At 36.9% G+C, this 18156-nt stretch overlaps 1 protein-coding gene across 1 annotated transcript in view; it reads right to left on the bottom strand.

Moving 5' to 3' along the window:
• Positions 1–18156, bottom strand: part of LOC101744111 (uncharacterized) — a 71189-nt gene that overhangs the window by 12260 nt on the left and 40773 nt on the right. Inside the window, exon 2 of the mRNA XM_012697488.4 lies at positions 5170–5354. Within this exon, the coding sequence (XP_012552942.2) occupies positions 5170–5354 (185 nt within the window). The remainder of the gene's footprint in view (positions 1–5169; positions 5355–18156) is intronic.

Genomic DNA, 18156 nt, shown 5'->3' with positions numbered 1-18156 from the left:
AGCAAATATTGATTTCTAAATTTTATCTCCTCCTATAAAGTTGCAAAAATGTCGCCGCTTAAACGAAATAACCTTTTACCCCTCGATAGACTTTGTGAAATGATTTTCTTTACAAAAATAAACATAGATCTATTTTGATATATATCTATTATTTCCGCTTAGTAACGATTCTGGCGTCTAATATCGATTAGAAATGGCATTTGTTTAAAGCAAGTAGTTCACATGTTTATCAACAAACGTTGGTCAGTCCTCAACTCGATCGCTTCTCTTCCACAAGGCTAGATCTCTATGAGAATGAGTGCTCTGAGGAATTATTCGAGTGCTCTGAGGAATTATTCGAGTGCTCTGAGGAATTATTCGATTTTACCATCGCACCGCCTGTCACCGGAGTAGAGTTCATTCATACTACCTGGAGCCACTGCGGTCATCCACAGTGCGTTTCCAGAGGTCTTTTTTGCCACGTACTATCCGGCTATGGAATGAGCTCCCCTCCACGGTGTTTCCCGAGCGCTATGACATGTCCTTCTTCAAACGAGGCTTGTTGAGAGTATTAAGCGGTCGGCAGCGGCTTGGCTCTGCCCCTGGCATTGCCGAAGTCCACGGGCGACGGTAACCACTCACCATCAGGTGGGCCGTATGCTCGTCTGCCTATAACTACAAGGGCAATAAAAAAAAGAGAATGGAGTTCGGAAATAAGTGGTGCGACCACATTGAAATGCGACGTGGATTCTTGGCATTCCCGAAATCTTATTCGGCCTGAACTCATCTTTCCCGAACGCAAATCTACGTCAAAATTCATTAACACATTCGAGTTTCGATTTCTCAGAGTCCTTAATAGCGGTGAATATTCAACGACTTGACAATACTGTCGTAATTTCCGCTATGACGGTATGCGACCCAAATAAAAACCTTATACTGAGATTAATGAGATAAGGCGTAATCTAGAGCCGTTTGGTAATTTTCCTGTAACTGGCTTTAATGGGCTAAAAAATTAAGCGTTGCGTCGTGTGGACCGTTTTTATCGGACAATAAACGTTTGAGTTAGAAAATGAAGATGCATTAAAAACAAGAAGTTTATCTATATATTAATACGTGAAGCAAAAACTTTGTATCCCTTTTTACGAAAATTGCGCGGACGGAGGAGTATGAAATTTTCCACACTTATAGAGAATATAGGGAAGAAGTGCACAATGCTAATATTTTTTTAAAATAATGCTTATAAGATACTTTAAATCAATAAAGAAAACATTACACACACTACATATCATGTATTTGACGCACACACGCATGCATACTATTTATTGTCAAACTTTTGTTCTTGGCGTCTGTTGTCAAATTGAGAATAGATTAAATAATAATATTGTTTGTCTGTATTAATTTTTTTTTATAGTGTAGTCTTGGCGAAATTTGTGATTATAGAAGTATAAAATAGAATCATAATAGTGTACAAACTTACAATTCCAATTAATTATAGTCGAATTTCGACTACTGCGGGACCTCTACTACTCGTAAATATACATACATACTCATATACTATGTATAGGTTTTTAATTTAAAATTCTATTTTACGAACATCAAATTCATGACTTGAAGACATTTAATTGACATGTGTTTGTTGCGTTTTCCTCCTCTTTTTTTTTTGTGCTTTTACATTTTTTTAATTTTAATAGAATAATAAAATAAAATCTAAACTTGAATTCGATGATGTAATTGAATTAGATGTTTACGAAACTTCAAATTAAATTTGAAGTTAAGAACCTATATAAAAAAAATGATGTCTATGGGCTCCGGTAACCACTTAACATAGGGTGGACTGTGAGCTCGTCCACGAAAAAAAATCACACAAATATATGCAATAAAAAAATCTACATCCACATCCACAATTTGTTTTTTTTTCTTAGATGTGTGGACGAGCTCACAGCCCACCTGGTGTTAAGTGGTTACTGGAGCCCATAGACATCTACAACGTAAATGCGCCACCCACCTTGAGATATATGTTCTAAGGTCTCAAGTATAGTTACAATATCATATACTATAATACGTAAAGAAAAAACTGTACACCTTTTTATGAAAATTGCATGGACGGAGGATTATGAAATTTCCCACACTTATAGAAAATATATAGAGAGGGAGTGCAGAATGCTAATATTGTTTTTTAAATTATACATAAAAATATATTAAATCAATAAAGAAAACATTACACACACTACATACCATGTATTTGACGCACACACGCATGCATACTATTTATTGTCAAACTTTAGTTCTTGACGTCTGTTGTCAAATTGAGAATAGATTAAATATTGTTTGTCTTTGTTAATATTTTTATAGTGTAGTCTTGGCGAAATTTGTGATTATAGAAGTATAAAATACAATCATAATAGTGTACAAACTTACAATTCCAATTAATTATAGTCGAATTTCGACTACTGCGGGATCTCTAGTTTATCTAAAAACTATTTGCGTAATATTAGAACGACGACACACAGTTCACGATTGAAAGCGAGCGGCCGCTTCGAATCCAACGAACGCATTCCTGGGCGTAGTAAATTGATTCAGTCTAGAATTTAGATTGATAGTCCGATGTGAACGAACTTGCAACGATTTTAAAATGTTTATGTGTATATATCAAGCCTATCCTGTGTTAGGCGGGGTGCAGGAACAGCACGAGGTGAATGCCGAAACACGTTGAATCTATCTACACTAATATTATAAAGAGGAAAGATTTGTTTGTTTGTTTGTATTGAATAGGCTCCGAAACTACTGAACCGATTTGAAAAATTCTTTCACTGTTTGGAAGCTACACTATTCCCGGGTGACATAGGCTATAATCTTTTTTGAAAAGAAAAATAATAATAGGGATCCTTGCTAAAACTCCAATAATGTAACCCAAGGTGTAAAAAATTACCTAAAATATTCTTAAAATCGCGTGCCCTGCGAAAACCATTGGTGATAGAATAAAATAATGTACTACGACTTTGTAGAACCCATTATTATTTACAGAAAGTGTCGCGACAGCATATGTCTAACTATTATAGTTAGGCCGCAATAAGTGTTCTTTTATTTAAAAAAATAAAACAACATCAAATATCGTTGCAATTTTTGTTAAAGACCCGAGCGGAGCCGGAGCGGGCCGCTTGTACTAATATAATAAATCTACAGTGGTTTTACGGATGTTCTGTTATAACTACTGAACCATTTATTAATTTTATTTATTTATTGTACACACAAAAAAGAAGACATAGTACAGAGTAATAGGAAAATTATGTACAAAGGCACTGCTTATTTCATTAAGAAATCTCTACCAGCAGACCTGCGAGAGGATTACGAGAATAATAATTAAAAGTGATGAGTGTGTGTAGAACAGCTAAAATAATAAATACAACATGAGAATTATAGTAATGCACATACACATAGTAAATATTGTTAAAGTTGAATGCAAAATATTATAAGTAACACAGTATATACGAAGAGTATAGAACAATGATCATTCGGTTGATGAGAGATAGAAATGTTTGACTTTTGTATTTAAAAACAGAAACAGACTTGCAAACTCGGATGTCAGCCATGCATCCGATTGACTTGAAACTTGGTATCCATTGTAGAAAATACATGTACTTAATGGATATGCTAATATTTATATGAGTGTTGGACTCCCTAGACCAGTTGCGGGGGCGTTAATGATGAGAAATCTTTGTAGAGGTGAGAAATAATAATGTTAATTTTTAAATACCCAACGAAGCGGACGGGTACAGCTAGTATATTATAAAAATAGGTTAGTAGTGTGATTGTTTAATTGTATAATGTGAATTAAATTATATCCTTACATAAAAAGTAAGGTTTTTTTTTGTTATCGTGTTGTTTTGTCGTATAGTTGTAAGGAACATTGTGTCCAAATTCAGCATTTTGTCTTGTTTAGTCGTGCGCACATGGCTTATGTTGCAAGCCAGATTTTGTTTCTTTTTACGTGTGTTTTTATATGTATCTTTTTAGCTTGTGATGTATATTGTGTGCCAAAAAAAAAAAAAAACATTTTTTTTTGTATCATCACCATCAAGGAATATTGTAGGGAACAGCTTGACGAGCTTATAGAACTTCCTACTATTAATATCGAATTACGCAAATTGAATTCGATTACAGAATCCTACGTGGGCCTAAGTCGGCTGTGGGCACGTATAGTATGATGACTATCCTTAGTTCTGCGTACCAATTTTTCTAAGGAAATACAGATTTGGGACGTGTTCATTAATAACATCGAAAATGAAGGAGTAGCAGCGTTGCGTCTTGAAAGCCTGCACGAATAGATACTCCCACCGGTCACCGTCCTCATCGAACCCGTCGCTTGCGACGAAGGGCTCGACGAGCGAATTAACCCACAGACACAACCCACTGAGTTTCTCACTGGATCTTCTCAGTGGGTCGCGTTTCCGATCCGGTGGTAGATTCTGCGAAGCACTGCTCTTGCTAGGGTCAGTGTTAGCAACACTCCGGTTTGAGCCCCGTGAGCTTACCTACATGTTAGGGCGGAGCTGAAATAGTCTCTCAAGGCTATCAGCATAGGTAGAAGAAAAAAAAAGGTACTCCCACCCTGTCAACTTCTGCCGTGAAGCAGTAACGCGTTCCGGTTTGAAGGGTGGGGCAGGGGTTATACTGTAAAAAAACTCACTTTCAGAACTCACGTCTGAAAGTGCGAGTTTTACGCGGCATTTACGTGTTTGAAGTCCACAGGCACCAGTATACCAGCAATTTAGAAAAAAAACTACTCATTTTTTTACGTAAATCTGTGAGGTCACGGTCCTTCGAGTTGGCAACTTGACAATGCCCATGCCATTATCAGCGTCTATAAGCAACAGTAATCACTTACTTAACCCCTATACTCGTTTTATTGCTTTGATTGGTGGACGAGCTCACAGCCCACCTGGTGTTAAGTGGTTACTGGAGCCCATAGACATCCACAACGTAAATGCGCCACCCACCTTGAGATATAAGTTCTAAGGTCTCAAGTAAGTTACAACGGCTGCCCCACCCTTCAAACCGAAACGCATTACTGCTTCACGGCAGAAATAGGCGAACCACTCGGTAGTACCTATCCGCACGGACTCACAAGTGGTTCTGCCACCAGTAAGAATAACATAACTTGAGCATTTTAATAGTCTAAGGTTATCTCACCTGGAGAAACGTGTCATCTTTACTCTGTTCTGGCTTAGTGAACTCGGCGTGCAGGACTGAGGGCTTCCCGCCCACGGGCAGGGTGGCGTCATGCTGCCAACGCTCGTCTTGCTTGAAGCCAGGGTTGTCAAACGCGAATTCATCCTTCACCGATTCCGGATCCGTTGAGAAGACCAGATGCTTGCCTGTTGACAAAATATTGATGTTCATTCTTAGGTATGTAGTATACATAATATGCAATGTTGCATATTAGACCAGGGTCGATAATTTTTGAAACAAAAAAAATAATAGTAAAATGAAACCCATTAGAAAAGGAGGGGAATATTATAAAAATGAAAGTAAAAATAATTTACGGGCGATCTGAGGTCGGGAAGGGGATGGGGGTGTGAGTTTTTAAGGGTAAAAAACGGTTTTTCTCGATTTCCGGCAAAACTAAAAGTCCTATGGTAAAAAAGTCAAATGGCAAAGTTGTAGGTAATAAAAGGATCTTTTGTATTTACACTTTTTTCACGTAACCTCAATATTTATGTGAAAGGTTTTTTATTTTTATCGTTTTCAAAAAAGTTTTTTTTCACGTAATTTTGGTGAAAACTTACCTTTTTATATCCTTATTTTCCCTTTCATTTTTATAATATTCTCCTGCTTTTCTAATCATTCTACTATTTTTTTTTTTCACTTTTTATTATTTTTAACCTGGTCTATATTGCAATATAACGCGTGTATGTGCGATGTCGGGCGACGCTCCTGCGAGAGCAGTTGTTCTCCTACCGCCACCTAAGCAAGGTGTCCAATAAGTGCCTAATATGTCATCAGTATTTTATTGAAGAACCCAACCAATTGTTACTAAAGGTTCAAACACCGGTCACAGTGTTCGACGAGAGAACTAACCCATAGACACAGGCCCACTGAGTTTCTAGCCGGATCTTATCAGTGAGTCCCGATTCGGTGGTAGATTCTGCGAAGCACTGCTCTTGCTAGGGCTAGTGTTAGCAAATTCTCTCAGATTGAGCCCGTAAGCTCACCTACTCGCCCGGGCGTAGCTCAAATAGCCTCTTAGATTTCCAGCGAATAGGTAGGGAAAAAAAGCGAAAGATTTTTGGTGTCTTATTCACTACCCCGTTTGTGGTTGTCCTAATTGTATTTTTTTTGTATTTTAACAAACACAAAAATACACTTTATCAAATACAAATAAAGAATACATTTCCTATTATAAAACAAATTCTTATATCTAAAATCTTGAACAAAACTGCGATACGTCCTACTACTACACACAGTGATCTATGTGCGTATCTATAATCTGTATGTACCAAGTTGTTAAATTGACTACAGAACATGTTATATTCCTCCCGCGTAACCGGGCTATTTTTACGTACACAGTGCAAATTACTTGACGTAGCTTTAATTTCTGTAAGCACAATGTTTTTAATTGGTATAAGTAAAGTTGGCTATTAGTACGTTGACATAATTTGTACGGTTGGTGTAATGAATATTGAGAAATGTATATTATGAAAAACTATGACTAAGCAACATTTCGCTTAATACGCGACATTTATCTTTGTAATTAAAGGTCCGTTTTATTTGGATATGGATAAATAAATATTATAATAAATTAATATAGTAATTATAATAATTATAATAGTAAATATCCCAATAAAGTTAACTGACAAATATTAATACGACGAACAAGAAAATTTAGCTTTGAATGACTGTTTTTAATTTAAACTACGTAAGAAGTGAAATCATTAGACCGAGTACACAAGACGCGTAATCACCGCCGCGATCCGTTGCATCGCGTGTAATCCGAGCTTAAAACAAGGTCACCTGTTAGCTTAAGTCTCTTTCACATTAATTTAAATATAAATTTCAAAATAATTCAATTTCGTTTTTTTTTTACTTTTACTACACATTGGCAGATGAGGTCGCTGTCTACTCTTGCTGGTATTCGTGTGGTCGCCGTCAAACGAACTAACCCATAGACACAGCCCACTGAGTTTCTCGCCGGATCTTCTCAGTGGGTCGCGATCCCGATTCGGTGGTAGCCTGTGAAGCCCTGCTCTTGCTAGGGCTAATGTTAGCAAATTCTCTCAGATTGAGCCCGTGAGCTCACCTACCCGTCCAGGCGTAGCTGGAATAGCCCCTTGGACTACCAGCAAATAGGTAGGGGAAAATGGTATTCATGTCGTATACATCATTTTTAAATGCAAATCATGGTCTTAAAGTGGACAGGGGCCTGTCTGTGCCCTTGGCATTGTTGATGCCCATTAACGACGACGGTAATACTCACAATCAAGTGGGCCGTATGCTCGTATGCTTAAAATCGCAAAATTAATAAATAAAAGTATCTATCTACTTAAGTTCAGTGTTTGACATTCCGCCACTCACCCCGAAATATACGTTAGAGTCTCAATTTCAATTTGAAACGGCGCTCCCACGTGTAGAATGATTCGGCGATTTTTTTATCTCGAATTAAAAACGCAGCGGTTCTCGATTCATTATGCAGGTTCCTTTACTTTTGTTAACGCCAACAATAATTGATTCGATAACAATTGTTACGCGAATCGTAAATACATCAAACTATTTTTATTAGATCAATTATTGTCAATTTAATTTTTGATTTCTCTAAGCTTTTGGTAACCTTGAGAACCTTGAGGTCGAACCCCCAAATGCATTGCAATAACGGTTTTCAAACCCTTCAAAGCTAATCACGCTATATTGTAGTTTTTTTTAATAGTAGATGACCAGATTTGTACACGAGTTATTTTTTCAACACGCAATGTAAGGCGATTATATGTATGTAAACTGTCGTGCGGGTTAACGACCTTGTGCAATCGCGAGGGGTAGTCGCCGCTTACGCTATATTACGTGTTCACGAAACAGTCAAAAATGTAGCCATGCGGCCTCCATTCGTTGTGAATTATCGTAACTTTTAAGCTCGTTATAAGAAGAACTTTATATTTGACGGATTATTGGTGGCCCAGAGGACTTTCCAGTTTCACCAGGACAGGTGGGCGAGTAAGGGCTCAACCAGGAGGAATGGGATTTGTTAACATCTACCCGAGCGCGTCCAAAGGAGACCTAACAACTCAAGAGTAACTGCTTCGCGATTGAATCTACTACTACCGGATCGGAATCGCGACCCGCTGAGAAGATCCGACGAGAAACTCAGCGGGCTGATGTTTAGGTTAAGTTGCACGTCAAAAGTCGAGTTCGTCTTTGTCGATTGGATAATATTTTTTGTTGTTTGTTACTGCCAGATGGTTCTTATGAAAAAAAAAATAAGAAAACTTAACCACCATATAAAATTTTGTAATATATAACGCCATACGCGTTTGACATAACATTGACAGAATGCGTGCTGCAAATATCAGGTTTATATAAAAGAAAACTCAATTAAATCCATCAGAAGTTTTAGTTCCCGAAGCGAAGCGAGGACGCGTCGCGAGTTTAATATAGTTTTTAGTTTACTTTAAGTCATTATTCTGTCCGCTTTCGCGGCTTTTGGGAAGGTTTACCCACACCCTATATGTAAGCTAGATAAATATAATCATTATTATAGATTAGGTAGTGTGATTGTTTAATGTTTAATGTGATTTCCTTTGTGATTGTGATTTTTTTTTATTGCTTAGGTGGATGGACGAGCTCACAGCCCACCTGGTATTAAGTGGTTACTGGAGCCCATAGACATCTACAACGTAAATGCGCCAACCACCTCGAGATATAAGTTCTAAGATCTCAGTATAGTTACAACGGCTACCCCACCCTTCGAACCGAAATGCATTACTGCTTCACGGCGGAAATAGGCGGGGTGGTGGTACCTACCCGTGTGGACTCCCAAGAGGTTCTACCACCAGTGATTACGCAAATTATAATTTTGCGAGTTTGATTTTTATTACACGTTGTTATTCCTTCACCGTGGAAGTCAATCGTGAACATTTGTTGAGTACGTATTTCATTAGAAAAATTGGTACCCGCCTGCGGGATTCGAACACCGGTGCATCGCTACATACGAATGCACCGGACGTCTTATCCTTTAGGCCACAACGACTTCAAAATGATTTATTGTTACTTCCTTACATTAAAAGTTAGACTGGTTTTCTTTATCGTGCTGTCTTGTCCTATAGTTTTAAGGAACAGTGTGTACTTAGCACATTTGTCCTGATTAGTTGTGCGCGCATTGCTTACGTTACAAGCCAAATTTTTTACTTGTTGTTATTTATTGTGTATCTTTTCTTTTTTAGCTTGTAATGTGTATTGTGTGCCTAATCTATACATATAAATAAAATTGGAGTTGTAATATTGAAATAACCGCTTTTTACTACGTGCATATGAATATATATACGGTACATACACCAAAATTACATTCTTTTAAATATTTGTCTGTTTGTCTGTTTGTTCCGGCTAATCTCTGGAACGACTGCACCAATTTTGACGAGATTTTCACCGATAGACAGCTGATGATCTAAAGAGTAACTTAGGTACTTTTCTTAGACTAGCTTCGCCCCGCGGCGTCACCCGCGGTTATTTTCGAACCGCGGGTGACGCCGCGGGACTCTGCTATCTATCTATATATATAAAAATGAATTGCTGTTCGTTAGTCTCGCTAAAACTCGAGAACGGCTGGATCGATTTGGCTGATTTTGGTCTTAAATTATTTGTGGAAGTCCAGAGAAGGTTTAAAAGGTAGATAAATATAAAAATGCCCGGAATGAAATAAAAATAACAATTTTGTTTTTCCTTTGATGTGTCCCCCGTCGGACGGGTTGCTTTTGTTTGTTTTAAGTTTATTTTATACAAAAGTTTAGGTCTTTTGTTTATCGATTGAGGCACTACGAAGTCAGTCGGGTCAGCTAGTTAATAATAAAATTTAATGTTTCCGAAGCGAAGCGAGGGTGGGTCGCTAGTAAATAAATAAATTAGATCGTAAGGAAAAAAACTATATCGTTTTTAATATAATTGAACCTTCGACATTATTTTTTAGGGCTCATGGTGTATAAAAAAAGAAAAAAAACGAAATCAGGAAAATCTTAATGGCGTAATGGATAACAGAATAAAATGAATTGTCGTGAAAGTGACCCAGATCGACAAGTCAGTCTATCGCGTGTACGTGTAAAATGAATCTTATACGATATGTATGCAAATATATACCTATTTTGTATATCCATAGAGTAGAAAGTAAATTGTATTCATTGATTGTAGAAAAATATATAATATAACGAATACAATTAGAGTTAATAATAAAGTGATTGTAGTATTTCTTGTGTGCTTTCGCTGTGAATGCGAAGTTACTAGTTAAGCTACAGGTCGCCGCCGTGTCTATAATAGGATATGTATGCAGATTTTTTTTTATCAAAATCCGAATTGGGCTAATGGCAATTTTAAGAAATCTTGTATGCAAAATTAACAACTCTTTTCGAATCTCGATTGAAGATAGCGTCGGGAAACATGGCGGAGGCGAACTTAATTGCAGGAAGATGCCTTGAACGGGTCCATGGACGACCGCCGCGTTTTTAGATACTCATTATAAACTCTAAGACGATGACGGATGGTGCTTTATTAAAAACTTGCGAAGGGATCATCTAAAACGAAATTCAAAGAGCAAAAGCACAGAGAGAACTAAATTCCCTCTACATACCCAGCTCCGATATTCAAGAGAGATGTATCTATACTAATATATAAATCTAGTGGTTTTTACGGATGTTCCGTTATGACTACTGAACCGTGCATCCGATTTACTTGAAACTTGGTATCCGTGTAACAAATACATCGTACTTCATGAATATGCTAATATTTATATGAGTGTTGGACTCCCTACACCAGTTGCGGGGGCGTTAATGATGAGAATCTTTGTGGGGGTGAGAAATAGTAATGTTAATTTTAAATGCCCAGCGAAGCGGACGGGTACAGCTAGTTGTTACATAAAATCTATATGCATAAATATAATTTTTATTGTCTCGTGCTATGTAACGCATTGACTATTGTAATGTTGAAAGTGTTGCAACTAATTTGCACATAAACAGCGTGTCGTCAGTGTTGCCATATTAGTATTTCAGGTTATGCGAATTGATTCTGAAGTAGCCAATTTCAATGCGCTGTACCTACTACTATATTTTGAGTTTATCTTCATTTGCTCATGCCGTGGTCAATCGACTCAATATTATAACGCATTTGCGACTTTTCATTTTAAAAACAGATGAAAGTCTATGGAATAATTGAATATGCAACTTCCAAAAGGGCACATGTCGCATATTTTGTCAAATACGTTTTTTCATATACATGTAGTTTTGAGGCTTACCTACACCCATTTTATAATAATTCTAGTAATTTTCAATTGCTAATTAACACTAAAATATATCTCAAAAGTTAATATTTTAAATATTACACTGCTTTAGAAAATAATTAGTTTTTTTCATTTCCTGAACATTTTAAATTTTCGGAGATGTGCCTTTTTCGAAATTGCATATTCAATTATATCAACTTGTTATAATGACAAGGAATCGTGTGGAATTATATAAATTGTAGGAACTTTAAAAAAAAACAGTTTAAAATTAGCCAGTCTTTATAGATGTTTTCTAGGCAAGGAAATGTGGAATTTTCTTTTTTTTTCTCGGACCTTTTCAAAGTTAATACTTTGGTAAAGTATTAAAACTATTTATCTAGCCGACTGCTATAGAGGGTAATGTTTTTCAAGCGTATGTATGTCGATTTTGAGAATTTAACGACGAAGAAAAGATCTTTTTTTTTATTGCTTAGTTGTGTGGACACAGCCCACCTAGTGTTAAGTGGTTACTGGAGCCCATAAACATCTACAACGTAAATGCGCCACCCACCTTGAGATATAGGTTCTAAGGTCTCAAGTATAGGTACAACGGCTGCCCCGCCCTTCAAACCGAAACGCATTACTGCTTCACGGCAGAAATAGGCAGGGCGGTGGTATCTACCCGTGCGGACTCGCAAGAGGTCCTACCACCAGTAAAAAATGACCATGGACCAAAAACCATGAAGCCGATGAAATTCCACAATAGACCGACAGTCCAAATGTTGTTTCTTCGGAACTTGTACGACGAGTATATATGGAAGTTCGCCTTGACAATGTCGTAAGCGAGATTCAGACTGTAGTCAAATATCTTGTGTTCTACGATGGCTACCCCGTATATATATTTGTAGCATCGGTCCCTATTCTCATCGAACTCGTCGAAGAGTAAGACGTGCAACCTGACCAGTCGACTTCGATAAAGCGGCACGACATGCGAAACCTCTCAACGTGCGTGGCCGCTGGTAACTACATTCCCGATCCTGCGGACAGAATGGAAAGCAGTCGACGTCGCCCCAAACACGTCATTTCGGATCCTCCCGATCCACTAACGGTACTTCTAGGTACCTCAAGCGTCGGTCATCGTTCTCGTGGAACCCGTCGATGGCGACGAAGGGCTCGACGAGTAAATTAACCCTCAGACACAGCCCATCTTCTCAGTGGGTCGCGTTTTCGATCCGGTGGTAGATTCTGCGAAGCACGGCTCTTGCTAGGGTCCGTGTTAGCAACGTCATCAGGTTTGTGCCCCGTGAGCTCACGTACTAACTAAGGTTACGCTGAAATAGCCTCTCAAAGCTCTCAGCTAGGTAGGAAAAAAAACTGACCAGTAGATACAATCCACTGATTTTCATGCCGGATCTTCTCAGTGGGTTGCAATTCTGATCCACTGCTATTGCTAGGACTAGTGTTGGCAAATTCTCTCAGATTGAACCCGTGAGCTCATCTACCCGTCCGCGCGTGGCTGGAATAGCCTCTTAGTCTAACAGCGAATAGGTAGAAAAAAAAAGAAAAACAAAGTTAATTGTATTTCTAATTTTTCGGCATGCTCTACAGCAACTATCTTTATGGAATTTCAAGATATGAGGCGTAACAAAATTCGTCTTTGTTATGGGAGTGATACAGAGATATATTATTTCAAAATGGTGTCTGCAAAAATAAACCAACCAATTAATATTTTATAGCTTGAAAATTACTACATATTTCGGTGGCGTGGACGAGCGTGTAAAAAAACATCATCATCATCATAGTCGGTTGCTCTTGGCAGAGCAGTCGTGGTCATCTGGAATTCTTGTTTATTAAAACCTTGACAGATGTTTTCCATAGTTTGCGAATTGAGACTTGGCGCACGATCTCGTTAAGTGGGGTTTGAGTAAGGTCTTTCACCTGATCAGTCCAGCGCATGGGGATTCGTCTACGAGATCTCTTACCATTTACTCTACCTTGAACAACAATTGCTCGATAGACTCTGCTGGCCGTCGCGATAACGTACATATAAAAACATATTTGTGTTAATTTGCCATTTAATAATTTTAACTTATCACTGTCGAAGGCATCGGAATATTTTAGACAAATAAATTAGAGATCTTCGCATAACGCCCACGCCGAGACCGAGGTTATATCAATTGTCAGTTTGACAGATGACAGGTGTCATCATCTGCGTGGGTGTGACTCTTAGAACAATGGCATCATCTTTTTTTGTGAAATACTTATATGTCAAGCTAACATTTTTACTTATAAACTACAAGAAGAAATCTCTTTCCCAGTAGTCTTTGGGAAAACTGAGTTCAAGAAATAATTTCAAGCAATTCCATTTCTTTCTTTTTTTAGTGGTGTTTTTTTTAAGTATATCAATTAATAAAAAACTTGCCGCTCAGCTAACAGATAAAAAACTCGAAGTCCAGCCACAGCCAAAGTTGTGATCATATTGTTTGCAAATTTTAAACTTTAAGTCGCTGTCTTGTAAAGTTGCAAAAATGTCTCTTAAACCAAATAGCCTTTCACCTCTCGATATATAATATAATAGCGACCCGCCCTCGCTTCGCTTCGGAAACATTAAATTTTATTATTGATAGGCGAGTCCCGCCATGTTGCGCGCGGAACGACAATAACTGCGGGTGACGCCGCAAAGTTAGTCTAAAAAAAGTAGCCTAAGTTACTCCTTATATCATTAGCTACCTATTAGTTAAAGTCTCATCAAAATCGGTCCAGCCGTTCCAGAGATTAGCCGGAACAAACAGACAGACAAAAATTGTAAAAAATGTTATTTTGGTGTATGTATCGTATAAATATTCATATGCATGTAGTAAAAAGCGGTTATTTCAATATTACAAACAGGCACTCTAATTTTATTTATATGTATAGATAGTCGTTACTAATCTCTGTATGTCAAAATAAGTATTTTCTGCCTATGACCTACCGAGTAACGAAGAGTCGATCAACAAGTAATAAGAAAGCTTGCTTGCTTATGCCGCACACAACTTGTTATGGTAACAACAAAGTGAAAGCACTCAGGTCAAGGTCACAGTGGATTTGAAGTCAGTGAGACAGATAATTTTTTTTTTTTTTTTTCAGACTATGAATGTTAACGTCTCGCGTCTGTTGTTGTGATTTTGGTTTTTAATTTCGAAATTAGCACAGTGTATTTATTATTATCATTCATATCTAGTTTTGTTACAAAGAAATAAATAAGTGGGCAAAAAATCACGCAGTCACCTGATCGTAAATTAGGATTTCCTGTGTTATGGGTGTACCAGAGATTGACATACATACTTTATATACGTTTAAATAAATATATTTATAGATAATAAACACCTAGACAAAGAGCCAAAAACTGTTCATCACACGAATGTTTGCCCGATGTGAGAATTGAACCCACGACCCTCGACGCAACATCAGAGCCGCTAACTATTGCACCACCGATTCAGTCAGTTTTGTTATGATAGCATTCATTTAATTAAACGAATTTCTAGTTATTTTATGAAAATTCTGGAAATATTTTTATATAAATAAGCTAAGAAGAAATATGTGATTTCAGTTTGTATTTGAATTGTGTTGTCTGTCTGGTATATTGATGATATACTCCGAACCGGCGGAGCATATTCCGACGACTTTCATTGGCATGTCGAAACTTTATCCCCGATTGATGTGGGCGATTCATATTTTATGATATATTTTTATGCTTATCTTTATCTATTATTAAAGAAAGGCGTTTTATTTTAAATCGTGAACGCGGGTAGTACACTTACAATATCTATACTAATATATAAATCTACAGTGGTTTTTACGGATGTTCCGTTATAACTACTGAACCATGCATCCGATTGATTTGAAACTTGGTATCCATGTAGAAAATACATGTACTTAATGGATAAGTTAATATTTATATGAGTGTTGGACTCCCTACACCAGTTGCGGGGGCGTTAATGATCTTGTGGGGGTGAGAAATAATAATGTTAATTTTAAATGCCCAGCGAAGCGAACGGGTACAGCTAGTTTTTATATTAATGTTAATTTTGATCGCAGTGTACTTACTGTTTTGGCGAGATATTGAGTGGATGTGTTTCCTTGATTTACGTTTCAAGGTCTGTTATACGTTACCATATGCATATGGATTCCAGCACCCAATTAACACCAGGATGCGAGGCGATCGGACAATTTACAACAATAAATAAATACGGCATATAGACAAATTGCAATCAATGCTAGGTAAAGGCCAAAATTTTCTACACATCGCGAGTGACTTGTCTTCTTTTTTTTTTATTGCCTTTGTAGGCAGACGAGCATACGGCCCACCTGATGGTAAGTGGTCACCGTCGCTCATGGACGTCAGCAATGCCAGGGGCAGAGCCAAGCCGCTGCCTACCATAAAGTACTCTCCGCAAGCCTCGTTTGAAGAAGGACATGTCATAGCGCTCGGAAAACACCGTGGAGGAGAGTTCATTCCAAAGCCGAATGGTACGTGACAAAAAAGATCTTTGGAAACGCACTGTCGATGAACGCAGCGGTTCCAGATAATATGGATGAACTCTGCTCCGATGGCGGGAGGTGCGATGATAAAAAGGAGATGAGGGAATCATCTCGAATAATTCCTCAGAGCTTTCCCCATGGACCATACGGTATAAAACACACTTCTTAACCGAAAATCAAATGCTCTATCAAGGTAGCAGCGTCAAATCAGCAAAATTCAATATAAAATTATGCAAAATTTGTAGCTTTTTTGTTGCTATTTAGTTGCTAAAACCGCGATTTTGTTGCTTGAGCCGTTCGCGAAGAATCGCAATTACTGCTAACTTCATATAAAGCTAGCATAAAATTTTGATAAATCAATAAATATCGAATCAACTATTGAACCAAAATTTGTTGCTCATTTGTTGCTGCAAGTAAGCACTAACGAAAATTAAAAAAAAAAAAGACCTGACGTATTTTTTAAATTGGCAATTTTTTTTTAACACATGCTAACTTGAACTCGACTTGCTAAACAAAAAATGAAAAGAAGATTTAGTTGCTGCATTGAACAATGTTCAAATGGGCCTAAAGAATCAGCAACAAAATAGAAACTAAAAATAGACTGATTCTTCCGTTCTTCTGATTCTTCAAGAGAATCGATCACAATTGCACCCGTTCATTGTATCGTAGTTGCTTTACTAATTGTCTCCGGGTCGACCTTCGATTGAACAGCGCGAATCAGTGTCAAGGTTGGACGTTTGAAAATCTCCTGCTCTAAACAATTTCGAATTGATTCTTTCAGGTGGATTAATTAATTTAATAACAGGTTTTGCGTCACGCTTAATTACGAGTCCACGATCGTGGAGTCAATTAAAATATTATAGAAGTAATCGGGGTCTTTGATTGTTCATTGCACGAATGTTAATAAATCTATATATTAATACGTGAAGCAAAAACTTTGTATCCCTTTTTACGAAAATTGCGCGGACGGAGGAGTATGAAATTTTCCACACTTATAGAGAATATAGAGAAGAAGTGCACAATGCTAATATTTTTTTAAAATAATGCATAAAAGATACATTAAATCAATAAAGAAAACATTACACACACTACATACCATGTATTTGACGCACACACGCATGCATACTATTTATTGTCAAACTTTGGTTCTTGACGTCTGTTGTCAAATTGAGAATAGATTAAATATTGTTGGTCTTTATTAATATTTTTTATAGTATAGTCTTGTCGAAATTTGTGATTATAGAAGTATAAAATACAATCATAATAGTGTACAAACTTACAATTCCAATTAAATATAGTCGAATTTCGACTACTGCGGGACCTCTAGTATATTCTAATTTTATCAGTTTTCCCGCTAGGCGATTATGGATTCCGGTTCGAACGATTACGTGTACTGTTAATATTTTAAAATTAAGATTTCAGTTTTATGTTTCACTAACAAATGGAAAATGTTTATTTACCACACAACTAAAGGGCAGAGATCAAAAGGCTTACAACGAAATGCCTTCGTAAAGATTAAATTAATCTTGGCTGTTTTTGTCGAAGCAGTAATTAATACATTCCGTTCTCAAAAGCAATTTTAATTAGTACGCCAGTATAATTAGAATATATCTTCATAAGTAACCTTACGAAGGTTTTTGAAAGATTTTAAGAAAGATTTGTGAATTGTTAGTCACTCGACGTGACGGTTACCACTCCAAGAACAATCAGTAGAACAAGATTCCCTAACAATGCGACCATCAATCATTCAAAAGCCAAAAGCTTTATAAGCAAAGCTTTACAATTGCAGATGAGACGAGAAGAAGTGACTATGTAGCATTTCGAAGATTTTCAGTTTTTGACGGTGGACTGAAATAAATATAATTTTTATATAGGAGCGTTATCGGTTTTTAAAACGGCACAATTTAATTATAAACCAAGTAATAAAATATATTCATATCTTAAATATTCCTTTTTGTTTTGGAAAATATAGTTATAGATGTATACTTTACTATGAAGTACAGTACAGTAAATAATAATATTAAATTTTTTGATGAAGCCATATGGATGAATATATTATGTAGTATAAGTATTGGGCATAAATTATCTTTACTTATTCTTCATTTTAGTAAATAAGAATAAAATACGTAACAATACTACATTACCTTTAGATTAAGACTAGTTAGAATAGATTTTAGATCGGTAAACGTAGAAACAAAAAGCTTCAAGTC

The sequence above is a fragment of the Bombyx mori genome, chromosome 24, assembly GCF_030269925.1.
Source record: "Bombyx mori chromosome 24, ASM3026992v2".
Classification (NCBI taxonomy): domain Eukaryota; kingdom Metazoa; phylum Arthropoda; class Insecta; order Lepidoptera; family Bombycidae; genus Bombyx; species Bombyx mori.
This window is presented reverse-complemented; position numbering and strand designations above follow the sequence as displayed.